Below are 26,583 nucleotides of genomic sequence, written 5' to 3'. Positions count from 1 at the left end.
GGAAATCCACATTTAAGCTTTAAAAAAATTATGTAAATAGATTTATTATGGAAAAATAAATTAAGAATACAAACTAATTCCCTGCCATTTAAAGATAACCACTGTTAAATTTGACATAGAGTTCGTAGACTTTGTCCCATGTATCATGAGTTTCAAAATTACAGAGATGACACTGCAAAGTTTTGTGAGCTGTTTCTTAATTACATTTATACTACTTATATTCTCCATATAGTAGCCTTTGTAGTTTATTTATCTAGTTCTCTATTATACATCTAGTGTGTATGTACTTGTTGAATTTTGTTTTTGCTTTGCTTTTAGGACTAGTTTAGTAATAAAGTCCTTTATATGTAAATAATGGGACTTTGTCCATAATTATTTTGTTAAGATATGTCCCTCTGCTGGGTATGATGATGGTGCATGCCTGTAATCCCAGTGGCTCAGGAGGCCTGAAGCAGGAGACTAGCAAGTTCAAAACCAGCCTCAGCAACTCACCGGGGCCCAATTCATCAAGATCCTGTCTCACAATAAAATACAAAAAGTGCTGGGGATGTGGCTCAGTGGTTAAGTGCCTCTGGGGATTTATTTCCAGAACAAAAAAATTTAAAAAATTTTAAAAATCCCTGCAAGAGTATTATCAGGTTTTTTATAATTCTGAGTCAAATATCTTTATTCTTGGTATGTATTAGTTTGTTTCCTGTAATTGTCACTGAGTACCACAAAATGTGTAATTTACAAAGAATAAAGATTTATTTAGCCAATGCTTATGGAAGGCTGGGAAGTTTAGGTGGCTGCATCTGGTGAGGTCCTTTTTGCTGGTGGGGACTCTAGTAGTGGGGTCCCTCTGCTGCGTCCTGAGGCAGTGTGGACCCTCACATGGCATGGCAGAACACGATAGCTCAGGTCTCTCCTCTTCCTGCTCTTATAAAGCCACAGTCCCATGGAATGAGGATCTCGCCCTGTGGCCTTATTGAATTGTAATCACCTCCCAGAGGTCCCATCTCCAAATACCATGATCATTAGCATGGTAGGAGAGAGAACTGAATTTGTGACTTTTCCATAATGGCTAAACTTCATCTTGTTAGGACCTACCTGATCACAGCAGTGATATCTGAAAGTAAAAAGGAGACTTAATGGGACTGAAGATTAGTGGTAGAGCAAGTGTGTGCATAGCATGGAAAGGCCTTGGGCTCAATCCCTAGCACCACCCCCTGAAAAGAGAAAGACTTTAGATGTGGAATTTTAGAGTTGAAACTGACTATAAGTCTCATTTTTAAATTTCATAGCTGAACAGCCAAACAATGAATGGTTTTGTGAGAATACGTAGCTATTTATTGTTCAGCTGGACTAGGGTGCTGGTCTCTCTCTATCCTTCACACTCTTCAACCTTCAAATCTCTGTGTGGACCTGTGGGGAAATGTAACTTCTCTGGGTTAATTTCTTTTCTCTCCTTCCCTCGTCCTCAAGTTGAACTAGCTATTCTACCAAGGCTTTTTTTCAAGTGTAAACTATGATCCACCCCAGTAAACTTCTTATCAGTATAATTAAGTGCTGCCAACCAAAAAAAAATTACTCAGCATCTTGTAAATACCATCAGTGCAAAGAGTTAAGTAATGATGGAACACAGGATCCTGAGTAGTACACTGGTGGATAAACATCCTGAGTTCTGTTGACCGCATGTATATGTTTTGGATGATTATAATTGTTCATCTTTATGTCTTATATATACAGTAGGCTTGGTGAAAATATTTAAAAATATCCCCATGAACTTAGCTGACCACTTTGTAACATAGCTGAATATCCTAAACTGTTCAGACAAAGGTTTCAGTGGTTGATTTTAAGTTCAGAAACTGAGGATCTTTATTCATGAGAAAGCCATTACTCTACAGTAAGGTTACTCTTGTTTCTTTACAGCTGTGTTTGCATTTGAAACACTGTGGTCCGAGGGGCCATAACCCTAATATACACAATAGGGGCTCTCTGTTCTCTGCCTGGAACAGCCCAAGTTTGGAATGACTGGGACCTAGACTGTGTACTGGGTACTGGCACTCTGTGTCATCTGACCTCCCAAATGAATCTTTTTCACCCCCTCATAGAAAAATCTTATAAAATTAGTTTAATGAAATTTATATGGTTTCTTGGACATGTGACTGGGACATAAGTTACCAGATGTTTCTATGTATTCTGGAATTATGTGTTTGCTTCTGTTTATCCTTATAGAGAAGAATGTCTCTGTCTCAATCCAGAAATAAGGTGTTTTTTTAACCTCTTTTTTATAACATTGGCCTTCATTACTCTTTTCTGAAGCTGGCAACTCAGTTCTGTCATGGGAAAGGATTTAACTGTGAACTGTATTGCCTTTTATGCCTATAGATAAAGGAATGAACTTCAGGTTTTTGAAGGAAATTTTTTTTTTGTAAGAACTTTATAGTTGGGTTCATCCTCACAGACTCACATATGCATGCAATTTGATTTCAGTTCATGATCCCCTCATTTTCCCTCCCGTCCTCTTGCCCCTCTCCCATTTTTCTTCCTCTAGTAGACTTCCTTTTGCTCATCTATTAATTTATATTTAGTTGGTTCTTTGTTATTCTATCTTCCCTCGCCCTTTCCTATATTTTACTCTAGCTTCCGCATATGAGAGAAAACATTCAACCTTTCAGTTTCTAAGTTTGGCTTATTTTTAAGGAACTTTTGATGATCTTTTGCCTGATCTTCAAAAAGGTGTAAAGTCGCTTTGAATCTCTGAAACTTCTACAGTTCCAACTTTCTATTATAATAAGTATATACCACATTAATAAAACTTGTCAGTTGTTTCCTTGTAGGAATAACCAAAATATTTTAGGGCCCTCAATCTATTTTCCCGTAAGAAAAAAGAAAACAGCAGGAAAGTAAAGAACAGCATGTTAAGGTTCTGCTATCAAGATGTTAGTAAATAAGTCACAGTGTATGCCCATTATCTTCCTCTGTTGCTTGTGAAAAGAATGTCCTCTGATTTCTCAAACTAGGAATGAAACCACCATGTGACCCAGCTATCCCACACCTTGGTCTTTATCTAAAAGAACTAAAAGCAACATACTATAGTGATAACACCCATTTCAATATTTATAGCAGATCAGCACCCAATAGCTAAGTTATGGAACTAGCCCAGGTACCTGTCAGTGGATGAATGAATTTTAAAAAATGTGGTATATGTACACAATGGAGTTTGATTCAGTAATAAAGCGTGAAATTGTGGCATTGGCCAGTGAATGGATGGCACTGTAGAACATCACGCTACATGAAATATGCCAGACTCAGAAAGTTAAGGGTTGAATGTTCTCTCTCATATGCAGAAGGTAGAGCAAAATAAGGAGGACAAAAATTGTGTGTGAGGGGGTTGGATGTCATAAAGACAGAGGGAAAATCAGCAATAGGAAGAGACTGAAGGGGAAGGAAGAGAGAAAGGAAAGGGGAAGAAAATGCTGAATGATTTAGACACAATTGCACTATGTACATGTATAAACATACCACAATGAATTCTACATTTTTATATATAAAGCACTAATTAAAAATATGTAAATTAGTGTAAGATAGACCACTAGAGTAGAAGAATGGGAATAGGGGGAGGAAAAGAGGGGGCACTAGGGACTGAAATGGAACAAATAAAATTCCATGCATGTATGATGATGTCAGAATTACGCAACTATTATGTACAATTGTAATTCATCAATAAAAGCCACCCACTCCCCTCCTACTCCCCCCCCCACCCCCCGCCAAAAAAAAAGGGTTCTCTGACATAGAAACCACATGGAAACATCCCAGGACAAGCAAGCCACTGAACAATGTACATCATGACCCCAGTTAGGCTTTTGAAGAAGGTATTGAACATATCCACATGTTTGTAGACATGGAAAGTGGCACAGGTCCATTTACAGAGGTATCACAGCAGCATTTCTGGGAAGGGCCTTGAGTGGTGGGAACAGAGCATCTTCCATTTACTTTGTATTTCTGCATGACTGAGATCTCTAACAAGAATTCATTCATATGCTGGGAGCTTGACATGAGGAAAGGGAGAATTCTGGCCCAAGAGCCCAGCAGTGAGCCTCTGCAGCTGCTTGTCTGCGTCTATCTTCTATTCTGTGCTCTCGGTACCCTTGCTGGTGCTGGGACCCATCTCTTTCCATCTCGGTCAAGAATTGCAAGTAGGGGTTGTGGCTCAGTGGTAGAGCGCTCTCCTAGCCATGTGTAAGGCACTGGGTTCAATTCTTAGGACCACATATAAATAAGTAAATGTCCATTGACAACTTAAAAAAAAAAGAATTACAAACAGGGAAACGAGTGTATATAAAATGTAAACCACCACACAGAGCAGCAGGAGAGAGTATTGTAAGCCTGTTTTTCTTTCCCTGTGTGGGCTGCTCTCGGGGCCTGTTGTAACAGAATAGGAACAAGAACCTGAAGAGCCTAAGAAAAGTGTGGGACCTTTTTTGAGTTTCCATTTTGTTGTATATTGGGAAGTTCAAAAGGTATGTTTCTGGGGGTGTGATCATGTGGTTTTTAAAAATCTTGGCTATGCACCCTATACCATTTATTCATAAATTTTCACCTTTTAAAAATATGTAGAACATAACAATTTGGATGACTTTTATAATAAATAAAAGAGGACAGAAATGAAAGAGTGCTTAGCTCGTGTACTCATGCTTCCATAAAATTTAAAAGTAGGCAAAATTAATCCATGGTGCTAGAAGTCTAGGAAAGGAGTAATTATTGGAAGGAGGCACTCGTGGGCTTCTGAGGCACCAGTATTGGGTCTGGATGTATCTCTTTACCTTGTGAAAATTCACTGAGATGTCTACGAATTGGGTACTTTTCCACATAAACATTAAAATGAAGTTTTAAAATGGGGAGGGGCAAATTCTTCTAAAAATAGATACAGAGTGTGATGAATGGATGGAAAAATACTCTATTCCCAGTCTTCCTCTTTTGTGCTCATTGCCTCCCTGCCTCTCTCTTCCAAGTCAGATCCCAGGCTCATGAGATCAGGAACAACCGCTTTCTCGGGGACTGACTCACAGAAAGAGCTATCTTTGGTATTAAATTTTATCTATCTTGCCATGGCTTGTAATCCCAGCAGCTTGGGAGGTCAAGGCAGGAGAATCGCACGTTCAAACCCAGCCTCAGCAATTTAGCAAGGCCCCATCTCTAAATAAAATAAATAAGTAAATGGGGCTGGGGATATGGCTCAGTGATAAAGTGCCTCTGGGTTCAATGTCCAATACTCCTCCATCCCCCATTTTTTTTTTTTAAACCTATCTCTTGTAAATTATGTAGAGATTGTTCATTGATTCTTTGAATGTTTTAAACATTCATGTTGTTAGAGGATGAACTGTAATGGCCATTGCATTCTGACTAGGAAACTAGACAGGACAAGCTGCCTGCTCATTTCTCCCTTGCTATTTGGGCATTTCTAAGCTGTTACTAACCTCAGGGTTAAACTCAGTTAAGTGTTTGACAAAATGTTTTTTTTCTTTTTTCACTTCCTTTATTCTTTGGTAGATTGCTAGTAAGTCCCCCCTTGGAACCTGTTAGCCTTTTTCTCCCTGTGTGGACTAAAAAGGAAAAGTGTGGGAGGTGGTGGGATTGTGTGTGTGTTTGGTTTGCTATTGGTATAGTGGCTTTATTCAGAAGTTTTGGAGCTAATAGTTCTGAGTGATTGTTGCTTTGCTTAAAGATTCATTGTATCACTTACTTTTCATTCCCACCCCTTGCTCCTTGTGAACTTTCAGAGCCTTAGACAAACTGAACGGATTCCAGTTGGAGAACTTCACCTTGAAAGTCGCCTACATCCCTGATGAAACAGCCGCCCAGCAGAACTCCTCACAGCAGCCCCGAGGGCGCCGTGGGCTTGGGCAGAGGGGCTCATCAAGGCAAGGGTCCCCAGGATCAGTGTCCAAACAGAAGCCATGTGACTTGCCTCTGCGCCTGCTGGTTCCCACCCAGTTCGTTGGAGCCATTATAGGAAAAGAAGGTGCCACCATCCGGAATATCACCAAACAGACCCAGTCTAAGTGAGTGTTACTGTGTGGTGGGTGTTCTTGTCATCCCCTTTGAATCTTAACAGAGTGTGTTGTTCAAGAACTTGGTGCCCTTCCAAACAGGTTAGGAACCTCTTTGTACAGCATTTGGGAATGTGAGGGGGAAAAAAACAACCTTGTGATTTGATATGAGTGTTTATGAGTGTTCATTTGTGTAAAACCTCAAAGGGAACCTCCAGTTTTCACACATGAATGGAAAACAAATGATACCCGATCCTCTTTTGGTGGGAAAGGCCCTGGCAGACAAAAGGGCAGTGCCAGGTTATTCCTGCCTCACCCCCTCCTCACTTCCAGCCTTCGGTGGTTTTGGAAGTCACCTTCTGGTTCTAATCCATTTCTTCTGTGGCCTCAATACAGAGATGGTTTTCTCTTTTCTTCAGTAAAGAATTGCTCATCTTATGATCCAAATTTATCCTGTGATTAAGCCTTGTTATTTAGAATGGCTTTTTCTTCAGGATGTTGTTTGATAGTATATATTTTTTATTTGTAGATGGACACAGTACCTTTATTTGTCTATTTTGATATGATGTTGTGGATTGAACCCAGTGCCTCACGCATGCTAGGCAAGCACTCTACCACTGAGCCACAACCCTGGCCCTAATTGGCAGGTTTTAAGGGGATTGTAAGATTATTGTTCAAACATTGGCGGTAACTTTTCAGGAGTAGAAAGCAACTATTTTTATTTACCACTGTACTACAATGTTCAAACATTGGAGGTAACTTTTCAGGAGTAGAAAGCAATTATTTTTATTTTTTATTTTTTTTAAGAGAGAGTGAGAGAATTTTTTAATATTTATTTTTTGGTTTTCAGCGGACACAACATCTTTGTTTGTATGTGGTGCTGAGGATTGAACCCGGGCCGCACGCATGCCAGGCGAGCGCGCTACCGCTTGAGCCACATCCCCAGCCCCAGCAACTATTTTATTTATCACTACTATAGCCACAGTGCTAAGGCTGTTGCCAGATGCAGAGGTGGCTCTTACATTATCAAATGAGAAAATGAGTGTGTATGTGAATGGTGTTTAAAGCCCTTTATATAAATATCTAAATTACCTCCTCAATTTAGAAGCTCCAGTGCATTACATGTTAGTTGTTAGACTTTCTAAACCATACTGTGGTGTGCATATTTTTGACTCTGGGGTTTGGTGGTGATCTCTCCCTATCCAGGGCTCTGTAAAATGCTACAAGGCACATCTGGTCCTGTTCCTACTGTGTTTTCTGGAGAACTTATGCTTGCACTAGGGAGAAGAGGTTGGGTATAGACAATGTTGTTCGGTAAGCCTTGGGACGACTACAGAGATGACTGGATCCTTTTTGCCTTTTTAGTTTAGTAAGAGGGTTTTATGTGATTTGAGGAGTTACGCATGTCTTTCTCTGAAAATAGAGCTGTGTGCTTTGTTCCACCAGGCATGGGAGTTATCCATATTCATCACAGGCACCTTGTCTACATTCAGCTGTCTGACTCATTTTTCATGTAGAACTAAAAGGAACTGTATTTTGTGGTGGTTACCGCCACTCTGCCCCCATGTTGTCCTATTTTGACTTCTACTTTGAAGCAAGAGACATTAGGTTGGTACCTGTGTGAAAAATTGATGGCTCTGACCTGATAATATAGTAGGTAGGGAAGACAGCTGAACCATAATCTAGATAAATTTGCCTGGCTTTAATCTTAAATTTTAAAAGCTACTTGCTTGCCATGACCTTCCATTACCTGCAGAAACTTATTACGTGGCTTCCTTTGTCATGTGGCAGATTAGAGTTGTTCGTTTTTGAGCTCCTCATTTCCTTGTTGGATGAAAGAACTGTGACTTAAATTGAACTATTTGTTTTACTTAAGGCAGGAAGATGGGGGATAGAGAAGAAGGGAAGTGATTTTTGCTGTATCTGATGATTTGTTTGCAGAACTCTGCCAGTGAAGTTAATTAACTCTTGCCGTTGAAACTAATCATTATCAGAACCTCTGTTTCTGGAATGGTCTCTAGGGGACCACCCTAATCTCCAAAGTTACGTTCCCTTTTCTTGGGGGATGACAGTTTGGTAGTCCTTAACACAGAGGGTGGAAATAAACAGAAGGGGGGATATATTAACAAGTTACCAGAAGATAAGCATGACTGACACTGATTGGGTATTGAAACAACCTAGGAAGATAGTTCCTGAGATTGGCACTTTTATATAAGACACTATTTTTTTTTTATTATTTCTAGGGAGCCCATACTTGTTTCATTTCTATATTACCCTTATTTTTAGTTACAGGTTTTACTTCTGCGCAAAGCTTTAATTTTCAATCATGTGTTCAGGAAAAGGAAACCCAAACCTTGAAATGATTGGCATAATGAAGTGGTCATCATGCTCATGACTCTGACTCAATAAGTACTTAATTTTCCCTAAAACGTAGATTTTTGGGATAAGCAACAGCAAACTTATTCTGTGTTTAATTCAAATGTACAAATTTGGGAATTAAAATAAGAAAGGCTAAAGGTTCATCTCATTCTTTCTTTTTTTGGAGGGGAGGGCACTGGAGATGGAACCCAGGGTGCTTTACTACTGGGTTATATCCCTGGCCTTCATTATTGTGATTGTAGGTGCGTGCTACACACCTAGCATTCACCCCATTCTCTTTTTTTTTGGGGGGGGGGGTACTGGAGGCTGAACTCAGGAACACTTAACCAGTGAGCCACATCCCCAACCCTATTTTGTATTTTATTTAGAGACAGGATCTCACTGAGTTGCTTAGTGTCTTGCCATTGCTGAGGCTGGTTTTGAACTCGTGATTCTCTTGCCTCAACCTCCTGAGCCGTTGGGATTACAGGTTTGCACCACCAAACCCGGCTTCATCTCACTCTTGAGATAGTCAAGAGTGAGATGAAGCCGGGTATGTATTTATAGGAGTTGTTCCTTGCATCTATTAATGTGTAGCTTTTTTTTTTTTTTTAGTTGTACACAATACCTTTATTTTGTTTATTTTTATGTGGTGTTGAGGATTGAACCCAGGGCCTCGAGCATGCTAGGCGAGCGCCCTACTGCTGAGCTACAACCCCAGCCCCCCCCCCTTAAAAGAAACATTTTCATTTTATTTGTTTTTATGTGGTGCTGAGGATCGAACCCAGTGCCTCATGTATGCTAGCAAGCGCTCTACCACTGAGCTGCGACCCAGCCCTATTTTGTAGTTTTTTAAAAAGAAATCATATTATGGTATATATTTTTCTCTTAGATTAACGATAGAGAAGAAGGGAAGTGATTTTTGCTGTATCTGATGACCACATACTATATTAGTACTTGTAGTTTCATCACCTTTTTGATAAATAGCTTTCTGATGGGCTGGCAATGAAGCTCAGTCGTAAACTGCTTGCCTAGAATGTACAAGGCCCTAGGGTAGGTCTCTGGAAATGCAAAAACAAAACAACAAACTAGCTCTATGACATAGATATACTGTAACTGTTATTATCTATTATTATGATTATTATGCTGATTGTTTTCAGCAAGAGCTGGTCTCCCCTAGTGAATGTTTGGCAATGTCTAGAGACACTTTTGGTGTCAGAACTGGGTAAAGGGTATGCTTCTAGCATCTAGTGGGAAGAGGTCAGGGATGTTGTTACTTATCCTACAATGCACAGGATGCACCATCACAAAATGATTGAATCTGGCTTAAAATGTCAGTGAGAAATACCACTCTTGGTCCACATATGTGATTGTCTATATAAGATGTTATGAGAAGTGTTCTTGAGTTGAAAGATGACAATAGCATTACCTTTGATAGGTTCTGCCAGTTTGCTATGTACTCACACCAGAAGTGTGGGTGTGTCCCATTACCCTTCATCTCACTAAAACTTAATTTTATCCATCTCAAAATATTTGAGATTTGGAGGAAAATGATGTTTCATTTGGCATGCATACAAATTCCTAGTGAGTCTGAACATTATTTGCATTTATTGACCATTTGGTTTTCCTTGAAGTAGAATTGCTATCTCTTTGGGTTCCATTTCCACTACATTTGTTGCAGACTTTCCTCTATTGAGACGGCAGACACAGAAGCCTTGCATAAAGAAAGCAGATGAATGAAATGTGCTCACTTAATGGATATTCTGTGCAGAACAAGGAATTCAACCTGGCTTGTGGGACTCCAGCTCCAGCCCCATTGGCACGTACTCCAGCTCCTATTTGTTTTGGAGCAGAAGAAAGCCTTTTGTCAGAATACCAGGCTCTTTGCCTGTGAGATATTTGTACTGTGGCATCTGAAAGGGAGTTTTAAGCACCAGTAGCTTGGGCTAAATAAAAAGATATCCCTGCTTGGTTGGACTGAGGAAAGAGAGGGGCATGTTCCTGGAATTAACATCTGCCTAAGAGGAATCAGTGTTGACATGTGGTACAGAGTTTCTGCTCTTGAGGGAAGTGGGTCATCCACTCTCTCCCTAGAAGTCCTGGGGCTTCGCAGTTGGTAATCAAAAACTCTGTTGTGAATATACCTTATAGCTCTCACTTTCTCTCTGCTTGTGCTCACTCTCAGAATTGATGTCCATCGTAAAGAGAATGCAGGGGCTGCTGAGAAGTCAATTACGATCCTCTCCACCCCTGAAGGCACCTCCGCGGCTTGTAAGTCTATTCTGGAGATTATGCATAAGGAAGCTCAAGATATAAAATTGTGAGTAAAGGGGACTAACTTACAAAAGAGATTTATATGGTGTTTTATTTTGAATTTCTATGACATAGTTCTTAGAGATTCCCAGCAAACAAAGGGAAATGCTATCCTGATGAGCTACAGTGGTTAGCACTACTAATTTGGTTGTGAAACATAAATCTGATTTAAATATTTAAATATTTCACTTTCATCTGTATTTGAATGTGGAGTGAGTAATGATAATGAGGAAGAGAAATCCAGTGATAGAAGAGGGTAGTTGGAGTACATAGGAAGCCAACCCAGGACCAAGAAGCATCCTGGGATTCTGCTGAGACAGGGACCCCAAATCCTCACTTGTCCTTTACTCAGAGCCCATGGGTGCCCTGTCTTCTGCTCCTCCTCACCCCTGAACAGCAGGGAGTGTAGAGGTAAGGAAACGCCTCAATGTGTGCAAAGGTAAACTGGAGATTTATTTGGGTTTTGCAGGTTGGAACTCTTAATATTTCTTCCATAGGAACTTGAGTGGTGGTTGAGTTCTGAGCCACATTTAGTATACAGAATAGCCACACTAAAAACTGAATCCAGAGGAAGGCTCTATAGTTAGCTCGGGGACCTCATCACCAATGCCTAATTTGCAGAGACATTTAAATATCTTCTTAGCAGAAAGTATTATATATGGTTGGTGCAGTATAAGAACATAATTACTTTTTAGTATAGAGAAAAATAAGGGAAAAGCCTACTATCTGATAACCCTAGTGACATTTTTAAACAGTGATATGTATATAGTTTAGAAATTGTGCAAGATACAGAATGCACAGTAAAAGGAATAGGAACATCTATCTTCTGTTCTTATCCCCCAAAGTAGTACCACTGTTAAGTTTCTTCTATAAATTATATACTCATCTCCATGTGTTAGTTAGCTTTTCATCACTGTGAACAAAATACCTGGCATGAACAACTCACAAGGAAAATTAATTTTGGGCTCATGGTTTCAGAGTTTAGTCCATTGCTGCTCCATTTCTCTGGGCCAAAGGTAAAGCAGAACATCATGTAGAAAAGGCATGGCAGAACAAGGCTGCTTAGCTCATGGCAACCAGGAAGCAGAGAAAGGATTGTGAGGAGGGAGAGAGGGACCACGCCTTGGACCCTTAAACCCCAAATGCATGCCCTCAGTAACCTACTTCCTCCAGCCATGCCCTCCTGCCTACAGTTACCACCCTGTTAGTCCCTCCAAATTATTAATCCATTAAATGGATTAATCCATTATTGGATTAATCCACTGATTGGATTGCAGCTTTCATAATCTAACCATTTTACCTCTGAACATTCCTGCATTAACACAGGAGCATTTGCGGGACACCTCATATCCCAACCATAACACTCCAGGTATGTATTTTGAAATTTATACTAGGATCACACTATTTTGTATCCATGCCTTTGTGTTATGGCATTAGGGGTTTAGGAGTATGGATTTCATTAAGAGAATATGTCTTTGAAGGTAGATATTCCCTGAAGTGAATAAAAGAAAAATAATTTCAAAAATTAACTCTTATTCAAATAACTTGCTATTTTTTTTTTCATTCCCTGTATTCATGCATTGCTAAAATGTAGGCTAATTGTCAGCACTGTACTTAGCATAACGTTTCCCATCTGGTAGGTAGGAAATCAATGTTTAATGAATTAAAAAAAAAAAAAATTTTTTTTTTAAATCCAAGAGTAGGTTTACTTTCCCTGATTTTGACTTCTTTTTATTTTTTTTTTTTGAATCTACAGCACAGAAGAGCTCCCCTTGAAGATTTTAGCCCATAATAACTTTGTAGGCCGTCTTATTGGTAAAGAAGGAAGAAATCTTAAAAAAATTGAGCAAGACACAGATACTAAAATCACAATATCTCCGTAAGTGCAGCCTTGCATTTTTTCTTACTGTGTGTTTTATATTAAGCTCTGCTTTTTACCTCTTTACAGCTGTTTGTTAATCTGTACTGTCACCTTTAGACAGTTTCTCAAACTCTATCTACTTGCCTACTATCTATTTCTATCTATATCGAAAGCAATATCTGTTCTCACAAAAGACACAGGTGCATCTAAATGCTTTTCATTCATATTTTCTAGCTGAGGTCTTGATGGTGTTTTTTTCCTGTATTCCTCAAACTGTAATATGTTATCTAGTTTATTATCCTTTGCTGTATAACAGATTATTATAACATCTCAGGACAGTAATGAACATGGATTGCTCAGTTTCTGTGGTTCAGGATTCAGGAACAGCTTAGTGAGATAGTTCTGGCTCAGGGTCTCATAATGTTGCTAGGTTGATGCTGGCTATTTTTGGAAGGCCTCAGCCCTTCACCTCATGGACCTCTCCACAGTGCTGCGTAAGTGTCCTAGACAGACAGCTCATACTCTCCTCCTTGAGGGAATGATCCAAGAAAGAGCGTGGTAGAAGCTGCAGTGTCTATTTATGACAGCATCTCAGAAGTTACTTACTCTCATATCATTTCCTAATGTTGTTTAAACAAGTCAGCCTTCTTCAGCATGTGTGTAGGGACTACAGATAACTTGGAGAGGGGCATCGTCTCGGAGGCGGGCTACAACACCTGAAGTCCGTGAATGCTCTGAAATTATATGGAGAGGTTTCTTTTTCTGGGGGTGAGTACCCTAGTTTTCATTTGAGGACCTAAAAAGGTGGGATGAAATTGATGAACTGGAAAAGAATGATAAAATTGTAACATAAAATGCTTGGCAGGGCTGGGCTGAGACTGGAGATTAGAATTCTATACTACTTTAACTAGTCCAAGATGAAGAGACTTCATAGACTCCATTTTCTTCATTATTTAGTTTACATTTCTAGTTAAAGTTTGAGAAGAAGAAATAATATCTGACTCAAGTTTAATCTACAACATTTGCTAATAGTGAAAATGGGGACTTTAACTCTAGGAGTATGAAGGAGAGCTGTACCAGTGCAACATATTCTTTCAATCTGTGTATTTAGTTCTGTTTTCCATGGTAAATGTCTCTATATTTTTTTTCTTGAGGCTGTTGACCAGTTTAGGCTTGTTGGGTGTTCTCAGATGTAAATTTTTGTAGATTTTGAAGCTTTAGCAGGACCTGGGCTAAGCAGGGAGTTTCTGAATTTTGCTATCCAACTCTTTTGTAGTTGGGATGGTCATCAATGGACCATTTAAAAAATGTAGTACATTTCCTCCATTCTACTTTAATCTAAATTCTAAAAATACTCATAAAAACTAAATGTAGACAATAATTTCTGATTTGTTTTTGGGAATATTTCCATGCATTTTCCTTGCTTGTTTACCCAGAAAATGCAATTGCACGAGAATGCCAGTTATGCCTAGAGTTGGTCAATACAAAGGTTATATGCTTTTGGATTCCACTAAATCTGTACATCCTTCTAATAATTCCTTTTCAATTCACTTTAAATTATGAAAATGGTTTGACTTTAAGTGGTCAATAAGCAAGCTATATTTAAAACATGGGCTTGAAGTATATACACCCAGTGATTTTTATTGAGAGGATGGGAGGGGGATTTTTTTTTTTTTTTCTTTCTTTTCTGTAGCTTTGCAGTGCTTGGATTGATTCATGTCTTTTGGGGCTTACTGATTTTCCATCGTGTTTGACCACCCACTTTTACACAATGCCAGGCTTCACGGTTTGGTTTTAATTGCTATCTGTGACTGAATTATTAACTGTCTTCCTCCTATAATTTCCATTCTTTATCTTTCCCTTCTTTTTCAATCTGCAGATTGCAGGAATTGACGCTGTATAATCCAGAACGCACCATTACTGTTAAAGGCAATGTTGAAACATGTGCCAAAGCTGAGGAAGAGATAATGAAGAAAATCAGGGAGTCTTATGAAAATGATATTGCTTCTATGAATGTTAGTTTTAATATGAAGGACTTGTGCTTATTTTGATGAATAGTTAAAAGATGTTTTTCCTTGCATTGATATTAAATCTCTTTAGTGGTAGCATCAGAAGAAATGATTTTAATGGGTTTTTAGCACCATACCAAGTACCCTGGCTTAGTAGGAAAGAACAGTCTTTGACATTAGGCTTGGCACACTCTGTGATTTTAGCAAATGTCTAAACTTTTGAGCATTGGCTTCAAGTTACTATTAAAAAATACAAGTTTAGGGGCTGGGAATGTAGAGTATTTGTATAGTAGCATGTGTGAGGCCGTGGGTTCAAACTGCAGTAGTACAAAATAAATGAATAAAATGAAAAATAATTTGTAGTATATCATTAAAGCAAATTATGACATTCCTTAATGGATTGATTAATTCTGAACATGAAAAACTTCAAAAGTCCATCTTAAATTTTGAAGTAAATCATTAACAAAATTCATCAGTTGGACCTTTCATATGAAACAAAGAAGGGAAATGTGACAATATTACCTTTGTGAGAAAAACCTAGAATGCTAATTTTACCCCACATGACAGCCTGTCTACCTTAATGTCATCACTGCTATCTAATGTTTCAGAATCAACTGGGATTAATTCCAACTCCAGGCCTTGTGCAAAGATTTTCTGATACACTGAAGCCTAGTTCTACTCTCCACCTTGCTTATTCAGCTTTTATAAAATTAAAATTAAAATTCCCTTCTGGTTCCTGTATCCATTCCAAAGATTTGGTTGGCAGTACTAACATGGTGTTGGGTCCTGTTTTCCAAAGCGCTGGACTTTCTTAGGCTTGAAACCCCAGGAATGTTGGGTTTTATAAGGAGTAAAGATCTCTTTACAGCTGGTTGAGTGCACCTGGTGTGCTTCTCAGAGAGCAGCTCTTATTTGTGCACCCCTTCAACTGATTCAAGGCATTCTTTGCGTATTTTTGGAGTGCTCACGGCAGGCAGTACCATTTCAGTAGGCAGTACCATTTCGGCTAAGCAATTTCTTTCTAGTGGGGGAAAGGAAGGCCATGCTCCCTGTCCTTGAAAAACCTGTGGGCAACTGATGATCTAGGCAGGGGCAAATCATCTCAGATTTAAAGATATTTAGAGATGTAAACAGATGTAAATTATCTACTGAAGTGTAGTCACTTGGAATATCTGCTTTGTTCTGAAATTTATGTCATCATACAAAATACACAATCTGAATACTGTCACAAATGCTCGCTTCCACTGGGTGCAGTCATGCATACCTGTAATCCCAGCAACCTGGGAGGCTGAGGCAGGATGACCCAAAGTTTGGGGCCAGCCTCAGCAACTTGGTGAGACCCTGGCTCTTTAAAAAATGAAGGGTGTAACAGAGCAGGGAGGAAGAGCATGAGGAAAAGATTAACATTAAACAGAGATGAGAGGTGGGAGGGAAAGGGAGAGAGAAGGGAAATTGACAAGGGAGAGAATTAAATTACAGCAGATGGGGTAGAGAGAGAAGATGGGAGGTGGGATAGTAGAGGATAGGAAAGGTAGCAGAATACAACAGTTACTAATATGGCATTATGTAAAAACGTGGATGTGTAACCGATGTGATTCTGCAATCTGTATTTGGGGTAAAAATGGGAGTTCATAATCCACTTGAATCTAATGTATGAAATATGATATGTCAAGAGCTTTGTAATGTTTTGAACAACCAATAAAAAAAAAATGAAGGGTGCTAAGGATGTAGCTCAGTGGTAAAGCATCCCTGTGTTCAATCCCTATTATAAAAAAAAAAAAGCGTTTCAATTTCCTTTGATTCTTTCATTTGTCAAATTAAAGAACCCTTTTTTTTTTTTTTAAACCATTACAGCTTCAAGCACATTTAATTCCTGGATTAAATCTGAATGCCTTGGGTCTGTTCCCACCCACTTCAGGGATGCCACCTCCCACCTCAGGGCCCCCTTCAGCTATGACTCCTCCCTACCCACAGTTTGAGGTAAGATTATTGGCCTTGGCTTGCTTTATGGTTGAGTGGAATATGAGCAGATGGATGCAGTCAGACATCGTTGGTACTAGTAATGTGATTCGGTGCTAATTGGGACAGATTACTAGATTATGTTTTGTCACTTTAGGAATGAGAATTTCCTTTCCTTGTCCTTGACTCACCAGGCTGATAGTGTCTGGGGCTCTTATCCTCTTGCAGTGCAAGTGTCTGCCCTTATGATCTATCATAGGCTCATATGATCTATCATCAGCTTACAACTACTATGTACTCTCTAGGTCTTATCAGTTGAACCCTAGTTAAAGTAATAGACTATGAGTTATTTTGAAAATTTTGGATAGTAGGATTGTCAACATGTGTTTTTAAAAAGCATAAGAGTTTGTGGCTCTTATGGGAGAGGGAAAAGATTATTTTTAAATGTTGAAGGAAAGGATTTTTAAAAGGCTTCCTTCATCTTTGTCATCTGAAAATTAACTGCTTTGAAAGATCAGGAAAAACTGCGTGCTTTCCATTTTCGGTATTTGTACTTTTTAAGTCGGTGAGCTAGGATGGTTTTTTCCCACAGTTCTGTTTTGTATGTGCAAATATTAAATGACCTTTGGTAGATTCTATAAGAAAACTTATTTTTATATCTAGTCTTTAAGAATAATGTTTTCTCTCAGGTCAGCAATAGGAGACTAGGCATAGCATGAACATAATTTCATCAGGGCAAACATCTGATAAAGTATTTTGGAAGTAGTTTGTAATTTAGGTGCATTTTCAATCATAAATGGTGGAAGACACTCAAATAACAGCTTTCTAGGGTCTTTTGTCATCAATGTGTTTTTACATCCCTCCCTCCTTGTTTGGCTCTTATCTTTTAATGTTTTGTGCGATGGCTCCTATACCCGTTCAGAAAAACATCCAAGTGGAATAGGTTGAGCATACCATTATACTGCTGTGTAGAATAAATATGTGAGTAAAATGGTGTTGACATGAAATTTTATAGAGAAGACAGATTACTAGATTGTCCATGTTTTGTCCCTTTATCTTCCTTTTGTGTCTTTATACCTGTCATTTCTAGTATGTTCAGGCCTGGAAACCATGTAACAAGGCTGAGGATAACCACGAAAATTTCAGCTAAATGTAAGCCATGTGTGGTGGCCAATGCCTATAGTCCCTATTACTCAAAGAGGCTGAGACAGCAAGATTGCTTGAGCTCAGGAGTTTGATGCCAGACCAGGCAACACAGCAAGACTTCATCAAGAAACAAACCAACCCCAAATTTCAACTGACATCAAGTACAAATAGATTCATTATGCATTACCTGAAATTTTCTTAAGTAGCTGCCTATTTATTTGTACTTTCATGCTAAAGGGGTCTAGTGGAAAGAGCCCTGGAGTCAGAGCTGAGGTCTAGCCTTGCTCTGCTGAGAGTTTGTGTCACCAAAGGTCAGACTCCTCTTGGTTCTGGATCTGTTTTCTTACCTGCAAAAGAAAAACCTGAACTAAATGAATGAAGCCTAAAAACTTTCAGGTCAAACGTTTCTAGTCTACAGACTTCAAATTATATGAAAACTGGCGAAGGGCTAAAATAGGAATTTTAAAGTATATGTACTTAAATTTTAATATTTCCACCATCTTATTATGAATAGGCTCATTTATCATAAAGTTGAATGTTGGGGGATATATTATATCCCTGGTATTTCTGTGTAGTGATCCTTACTAAATGCTACAATGCACTGATTACATAAAGTAACTCTGTGCTGGAGAAGGTCACATCTAATATACACTTCTGCTGAATGCCCTGAATGAACTAGACTTCTCTTTGGGCAAGTCACTTAACTGCTCTGTTGTTCACATTCCCTTTGAAGTGTTCCTTTAACTTTTTCTTATCTCTGCTGATGACAGCTTCTAGTCACCAAAGCCTCACATTATTATAGTGTGCTGTAACTGAACATTCTTGGACATTTGTCTTTTATATGGATGCTTTATTGGCAAAAATTCCTAAAGTGAATTATTATGTAACTATTTTAAAAATATAGAAATTATAGAAGATAATGCACATTAATATTTTCTGGATTTAGTCCGTTTTCTCATTTGATAATATTCTGTATATTAGGTTCCTGTGTTATTAGGAAAATGGAGAATGTTTCAAGAAAAGTAAGATCATATTGAGAATAATTTTTGAAGTGCTTTTATGATCTCAAATACCTGAGTGACCTAAGTAACAATTTTGTTTTAAGAATGGGAAGAAGATTCCAATGATGTTTACTTACTCTACTAAAAGTGAGCCAAAAGTAAATGTAAGGAAGATCTCATTGGAATAGGTGATCTTTGCTTCTCCTGAGACATTTAACTAAGTCAAATTAAATATAATTAGAAGTAAACCATGAGAACAGAAGATACAGAAGCTGCCATAGTAAAGGTGGAAATATTGCAGCAAGATAGGATCTGAGAACACCTTAGCTGTTCAAGGACAGATGAAGGAAATGGTGGATCTTACCTGGATAAAACAAGGACAATCTTGGCATCTGTGTTCATTGTGGAATAGTGGTAGGCATTATGCTTTATTCTATATGTCTTTGATAAAATGAAATCCTCAAATATACACCTGGACATTTCCCTCAGTTGTTGTAGGAGGTACCGCTCAAAATGTTAAAGGTAGAAGAAAGGTCGTTCTGACATCTGTCGGGCTGGAGCAGTTGATCAGCTGTGCATATCTTACATATGTTTATTAACACCTAGTAATTTTTCTGTAGGTTTGAACCTATTGCTAGCTTCATCTCTTAGTCCTACTCCAGCCCCAATAGATGATTGATTATTAATGGGAACATTGTTCTATTTGAACTTTTTTTTCAAAAACGTCTACCTACTCTACTGGTGCAGTGGTGCATGGCTATAATCTCAGCAACTCAAGGGGCTGAGGCAGGAGGATTGCCAGTTGCAGGCCAGCCTCAGCAACTTCAGGAGACCCTGTCTTAAAATAAAAATGGCTGGGATGTAGCTCAATGGTAAAGCACCCTTGGGTTCACCCTTAGTACCAGAGATGGGAGGAGAATGTTTATCTTAAAAACCAATGTCATCATCACTTTCAGAAAATATGGCACAATATTATGTGATATGCTGTCCATATTTGAGTTCCTATAGTTGTCCCAATAATGTCATAAATAGTATTTTCAATGAAGAATCCATTAAGAATCATGAATTGCATTCAGTTCTCACATCTCTATTTAGTCCTTTTTAGAAATCTCAAACAGTACCCCCAGTCCCGTTTTCCTCTTTTTTATGACATTGACATTAAAAAAAAAAAAAGCCAGATGATTTGTAGAATGCCTCTAAGGATTTGTATTATGATTGCCTCCATATTATCAGGTTCAGAGCATATCTATTAGGGGTGGCAGGAATACTTTGTCAGGGAGTCACATCAGGAAATAAATTATATTAGTTTGTCTCATTATTCCTCACATTCAATTTGGCCATACAGTTCAGGTACTGTTTGTCAGACTTCTCATTTATGATGAGTAAGTAGTCATCAGCACTTTCAGAATGTGTATCTTCTCCTCAGGAGTCTTTGATTCAGTTGAGTTTCATATTTCTGACATTTGTACAAATCATATAGTACTGTTTTTTTTCCTTTCCTTTTCATTTATTTTTTCCACAATCTTCTGTAAAGTACAGTGTTAATTACTTCCTGCCTCAAGAGGACCCCCCGCCCCAGTAACATTAGAATCACCCTAGGCCATCGGACTGGCCTGGGTAGAGCAGTTGCCTAGCATGTGTGAGGCACTGGGTTTTATTATCAGCACCACATATAAATAAATAAAGGTCCATCAACAACGTTTGAATTGGATTACCCTAGGGGTAAGGCCAAGGCACAAGTATCACTTTTGCACGTGGGGGTGGGGGTGGTGTACCGGGGATTGAACTCGGGCACTGGACCACTGAGCCACATTCCCAGCCCTACTTTGTATTTTATTTAGAGACAGGGTCTCACTGAGTTGCTTAGCACCTCGCTTTTGCTGAGGTTGGCTTTGAACTCGTGATCCTCCTGTGTCGGCCTCCTGAGCTGCTGGGATTACAGGTGCGCACCGCCTTGCCTGGCTCAGCCATCACTTTTGAAAGCTCCCTAGGTGACTTCAGTGGGTAGCCAAGGCTAACAACAGCTGCTCTGTCCTAACTGGGTAAGAACCTGTATCCTCATACATAAACCGAATCTCAGTGGAGCAGGTGGGAGCTTGGAGACTTGCGGTTTTAGAATGGTCATCAGGAGTTTTTTGCTGCTCATTTGTTGCCAAGAACTGTTGTTCTACAAGGAATGTTTACTAGAGAGGACTTCAGTGGTGGCAAGAATATTCCCTGTCAACAACAATGCATGTCAGAATACATTTTGGGGTAAGCATAAATGCCCAACTCTGGTGTCTGTCTCTCTTTGTATCTTGATCAATGTTTACTTTAAAGAGTAGTAAATGGATGGACTGGGGTTGTGGCTCAGTGGTGAACGCTCGTCTAGCTCATGTGAGGCCCTGGGTTCGATCCTCAGGATCACATAAGAATAAATAAATAAGGGTATTATGTCCAAGTACAACTAAAAGATAAATATTTAAAAAAAAAAAAAAAGTAGTGAATGGACGTATCCCTTTAACTCTGGGCCACTTGTCATTCTGACTCTTAAATACATACAGGCCAAAAACTTATGTGGGGTGCTGCCATCTGTTTTCACTCTTCTGAATCTACCTTGGCAAGCTGTACATGTTGGAATTCAACTTAGCTGTTTTACAAGAAAAAAGTGACTTAAATGAGTTTTTCATGAGAATTCAAGCACAGACTGTCTGAGGTGGTGATGATTCTGTCTACCTTCTGCACTCTACTAAGTGTGTGTCCCCTGGCCCAGGGTACTTAACCTCTAGACACTGGGTTTTATTCCAGTGAGCAAGAAGCATAAAAAATCAAAATTGGTGGCAGCATTACTTAAGGATAGTGCCTAAGGGTAGCTCTTTACACTCCCACTAGCATTATCCTGTTCAGAAAATAATACCTGGCCTTATCTTGCTGTAAGAGAAGCAGGCACACTCTACAAGAGGGCAGAAATGTGCTCATTAAACACAGGCTCTGTTTCTAAAGGAGAATAGATATTGGGAGCACCTCTTTGACTCTGTCCCACTTAGCATTATTACCTGTTTAAGGAACCTCCCAGAGCCTGGAGGAGGAAGTAAACTTAAATCCTCTCATAAAGAAGAGGATCTAGATTCATTCTGGAGGAGAAAGTTACAAGTTACGTGTTCCAGATTCTTCATCTTTAAAAAAAAAGGGGGGGGGGTAAATACCAATACTCAGGGGACTATATTGTGTCTCTAACACTGAAGTTGTGTTTCAGTATGTAACTTCAAGGTAGGGTTCATGAGTACCTAGTTGGAATAAGCTTTGCCTTCACTATCTAATTTTTAGGTTTGTTCTTTTTCTAAACCTATACAGTATTTCCTGCTCATGTGTGGTTTTGCTTTCCATGGTTTTACTTTACCTGCAGTCAGTGGTCCAAAAATATTAATATTTTCTTGACTCTTAGAGACTGTTCACATAACTTTTTATTAAAGCACATTGTTTTAATTGGTCTATTTTTGAAAGTGTTATTCCTTTCTAGCTGTGCCTAATTTTATAAATTAAACTTTATGATAGGTAGATACATGTAGGAAAAGCATAGAACATGTAGGGTTTGGTACCGTCCCAATTTTAGGACTGGAGAAAGGGGCACTACTGTATTTTTTTTGTTCTTGTTGTTGTTATGGTTTAGATACTAGATGTCCCCCAAAAGCTCATGTATGGGACAATGCAAGAGGATTTGGAGGTGAAATGATTGGGTTATGTGAGCCTTAACCTAACCAGTATATTAGTCCCTTGATGGGGATTAACTGGGTGGTAACTATAGGCAGGTACTGTGTGCCTGGAGGAGATGGTTCCCTGGGGGTGTGCCTTTGGGGTATCTATTTTGTCCTTGTCCAGTGGAGCTCGCTCTCTCTACTTCCTGGTGGCCATTTCTTGAGTTGCTTTCCTCCACTTCCCTCTTCTGCCATGATGTTCTTGAGCCTTGAAGAATGGAGTCCGCCATCTATGGACTGAGACCTCTGAAATCGTGAGCTCCCAAATAAATTTTTTCCTTCTTAAATTGTTGTCAGGTCTTTTGTTCACAGCAGCGAAGAAGTTAACTAAAACAATGTCTGCTTAGTAGTTACCTCTTTTAAAAATACAAATAAACTATTATTTTTAAAGGCAGTGGTTAAATTCATCAAACAGTATTAATTTCTTTGCTTATTGTTGTTTCTTATATTCCTTTTGACTCTTTTTATTCTTGTTGAATATCATAGTATTGTGATATCATTTTAAGATCAGCTTGGCCCTGCACGGTGGCACACGCCTGTAATCCCAGCAGCAGGGGTGGCTTATTATGCAGGAGGATCATGAGTTCAGTCAGCCTCAGCAAAAGCAAGGTGCTAAGCAACTATGTGAGAACCTATCTCTAAATAAAACACAAAATAGGGCTGGGGATGTGGCTCAGTGATCGAGCTTCCCTGAGTTCAATTCTCTGGTGATCTTTTGGGGCCCCCAAAAGATCATTAATCCTTTATGTCCTGTACATTAAGGGTGAATCCCTACTTTTATTTTAAATGGATACTATCTGCAAAGAATTAGGTTTTGATGGCTAAATGTACCAAAGAAACTGACTCTACTATTTCTTTTAGAAATACTTTGTTTTAGAATGTTTTCATTTCTTTACTCATGTTTACTCATTCCTTCTTTGTAACATGAAAATAGAATGCTGTATCTTGTCTTTGGATAAATCCCTTGCCTCTGTTCCATTCCAGTACTTTGCCCACTTATCCTGCCACAATATTCTCTTTCCCGGAACCTGCCAGGTTGATTTTTCCAATAGAGCCACAGAGTTTGTTCTTGCAACACACAAAAGGTCTCTAATTCCTGCCTGGCAGCTGGCTCATACAGTACTTAATTGGCAAACTTCTAGTTTATAAATGACAGGAAATGCTTCTTTCAGAAATGCTCAAACAGTCGGGAAGAGGGAATTGGCAGCTAATAAAGCAGAATAAGAGCTGGAGCTGGCATAGTGCACACTGTCTTGCTGGACGGTCTTGGCAGTGTGCAGGTGGGCTGGCAGAAGTAAGCCCAGGGGCTGTCTCCGCCATTCTGATAGTCTCTTTGGAGTTTTCTCAGAAGTCCCCAGAAAGGTTGTGTAACTTTAAATAGCTAACTTTCTGCCCATGACAGAGCTAAGAAAGATGTCTTTTTTTTTTTTTTTTTTTTTTTTTAAGAGTACTTAAAAAAAAAAATGCTTTCATTAATCCATTATAGCTATACATGATAAAAAGTACTGTTTAAGAAACAAAATATTGCTGGGTGAGGTGGCGTATACCTGTAGTTCCAGCAACTTGGGAGGTTGAGTCAGGAAGATTGCATGTTCAGAGCCAACAAGAACCTGTCTCAAAATAAAGAACTGGGAATGTAACTCAGTGGTAAAACACCCTTGAGCTCAATTCCCAGTACTGCACACACACACCCCAATTTTCTTTTCAGTGAACAATTTTCAATAACTCATTGCATACATTTGTTATTTCCTAAGACATCTTGGTTATGGGAAGGAACTCCCCCCTCCACTTTTTTCTTTTTAAGTACTTCAATATTTTTGTTCAGGTTATAGAATTGGGTAAACTTGGTTTCACTTCCAGACCAAAATCCATTAAAAACAAAAGCAAAAAACCCCAGGAACAAGCCAAAGGTAAGCGCTGGCCTCAGTCCAGGTTCCTGGAGGCTGATCTTGTTGGCTGAAATGCATGTCTCCATGCCTGTGTGATGTCTTAGATTTTTTCCCCCACAAAGTAAATACACTTAACCTTACTGTTTCCTCATACTTCTGTCTCTTCACGATAGATGATTAGGAATTATTCATTGGCAGACTTCAGTTATGCAAACTTCCAGTTGAGCAGCTTTGCTCTGTTACTTCAAGCCACAGCATAGAGTTTACCAAGGAGTCCAAAGGAAGGTTTGCTGATGGGAATCTGGCAGAAATCCACTGGGAAGCAGCTTGTGTCCTGTGAATATCATTCCCCCCCAAAAAACATGTCAAGAAAAGGATTTACAAAGAAAGGTTCAGGATAGTACAGCTGAATGTCTCCTTGGATGCAAGGATTGTTTATTTTAAAGTTTTTTTATCCCCCAAGTCTGAAACTCAAGTTCATAGGCTTCTCACAACCATTCTTCTGGCCATTTAGCCTTGTAGGTAAAAATGAAATTATCTGCTTACTGGGATGTCCAAATCCTGAAAACATGGCCTATTATGCTGAGTCCTACCCAAGAATGAATTGTGCCAGATTTTCAAGTAGACAGGATGCTTATGTGAACTATCTGGTATCTTCAGAGGAAAATCTCCTTGGAAAAATAATTTGTGGCCAGGGAGGTGCTTGGTAGATAAGAAATTGGAGCAGAGGAAATTACAGAAAATGAGTTCCCTTCTAACTCCTTTTCCCACTGACAGGTTCTGTTGCTTCTGTTCTCATCCCAGTCTAGCTGATTTTACATGTGTGTATTGATTGTTTATGTAGTTGCCCTTTCTATTTTGGTCCTTTCAGCCCTTCTCTCCTGATGATCATTCCTTTTCCAACGCTCCACATATTGCTTACAAAATTTATTCTTAATCTTCATATGGAATTTGACAGCTCTGTACTTCCACCCCCCAAATCAACAAAACAAAAACACAGTAGCCTTTCATCACAGTGTCAGGAAGAAAGTTTTGCTTTTGTTAAGCTTTTGAGTCTTCAGCCCTGTTTTTGCCTGAGTTTTCTCATAGCAGCTGTCTTTGATGTGTTCTAGGCTAAGGCACATGCTGGGGATGTGCTTTTGAGGCTCTGGGATATTGACTCTGAGGATGTTGTTGAGTTTAATGCCTGTTAAATTACTATTTTCTAAGGAGATTTAGAAGCTGGTCTCTGGGATCAGTACCAGGAAAATAAGTTTTTACTAAGCAAATGAAAAATTTTCCCCTTAGATCTGGTAAGTCATACAACTGATTTATTATTATTTTTTTAATTCTAAACTTCCTGCTTAAAGCCAAATTTGTATAATAACAGTAGTTTTGGCATCAATATATATTTACTGTTCAGATTCCTATGCTCTTATTTCTTTGCCCACCATTGTTTTATCTTTTTAGATTATGTATATTTTGTAAGCATCATAAAATTCTTTCTGGAATGAGGCCCAAGAAGTAATCACATAGTTATGATGAAGTACTGTGGGATAGAGTCTAGCTAGTTACACATGAGATTTAGTCTTACCCCTTAAAAAGGTCTTTATCATCATCAAGCCAATAACTACAGCAAAGTAGATTCCTATATTATATAGGACATGTTCTGGATGTTCTTAAGATAAAAATGTTTAGATCCTACCCTACTTTTTTAAAAAATGGCCATGATTTACTTAATGGTCTTTGTAAGACTAGAATGACAAAATAATGCTAAATTGGAGCAGAGTTTGTGGTCAGTGTCACCATCAATTTACTTGATTTATCCAGTTACAAAGTAAGGACTTAAAAAGACAGATGACTTTGGGGACTGGATAGCATACTAGAGGCTTCCAAAGAAAGGCACTATATTTAGAAGTACTAAAGAATGAAATGATTTTATTTGGTGCCTTTCAGTGATGAAAAGCAACAGAAGTGATTTGGCCAAGTTTGGCAGGATAGGGCCTTATCACAAATTTTTACAGTTCAGAGGTTAGTCGGGAGGCTTCTAGAGCTACAGAACTGTGTTAATGCCTGCAGTGTGTTACACTGTCCTGGAAAACATGGGGAAAACCAAATAATTTTATCAAGTAATAAATAGTAGAAATTTAGTTAGCTCATCTATTTGCACATATACTAAAGAAACAAACTTCAATGATCAAAGAGGGGTAGGTCAGGAATATTCCCTGAAGTTGAATTTTGGGTTAACTATTAAATATGTACATGGTTAAGGACAAAGATAAAGGAAGAGATAAAGAAC

The 26,583-nt window shown here is 38.8% G+C and overlaps 1 protein-coding gene across 1 annotated transcript in view; it reads left to right on the top strand.

Annotated features, from left to right (window-relative positions):
- The window catches only part of Igf2bp3 (insulin like growth factor 2 mRNA binding protein 3), a 146,592-nt gene that overhangs the window by 104,951 nt on the left and 15,058 nt on the right, over nucleotides 1-26,583 (top strand). The window contains exons 6-10 of the mRNA XM_046463626.2: nucleotides 5,766-6,047; nucleotides 10,579-10,713; nucleotides 12,463-12,585; nucleotides 14,447-14,582; nucleotides 16,431-16,556. Of these exons, the coding sequence (XP_046319582.1) occupies nucleotides 5,766-6,047; nucleotides 10,579-10,713; nucleotides 12,463-12,585; nucleotides 14,447-14,582; nucleotides 16,431-16,556 (802 nt within the window). The remainder of the gene's footprint in view (nucleotides 1-5,765; nucleotides 6,048-10,578; nucleotides 10,714-12,462; nucleotides 12,586-14,446; nucleotides 14,583-16,430; nucleotides 16,557-26,583) is intronic.

This window comes from Marmota monax, unplaced genomic scaffold, assembly GCF_021218885.2.
Source record: "Marmota monax isolate L192 unplaced genomic scaffold, Marmota_monax_Labrador192_F-V1.1 WCK01_AAM20220418_F8-fsc00057, whole genome shotgun sequence".
In the NCBI taxonomy this organism is placed as follows: Eukaryota; Metazoa; Chordata; class Mammalia; order Rodentia; family Sciuridae; genus Marmota; species Marmota monax.
Note: the sequence above shows the minus strand (reverse complement) of the source record. Positions and strands in the feature narration are given on the sequence as shown.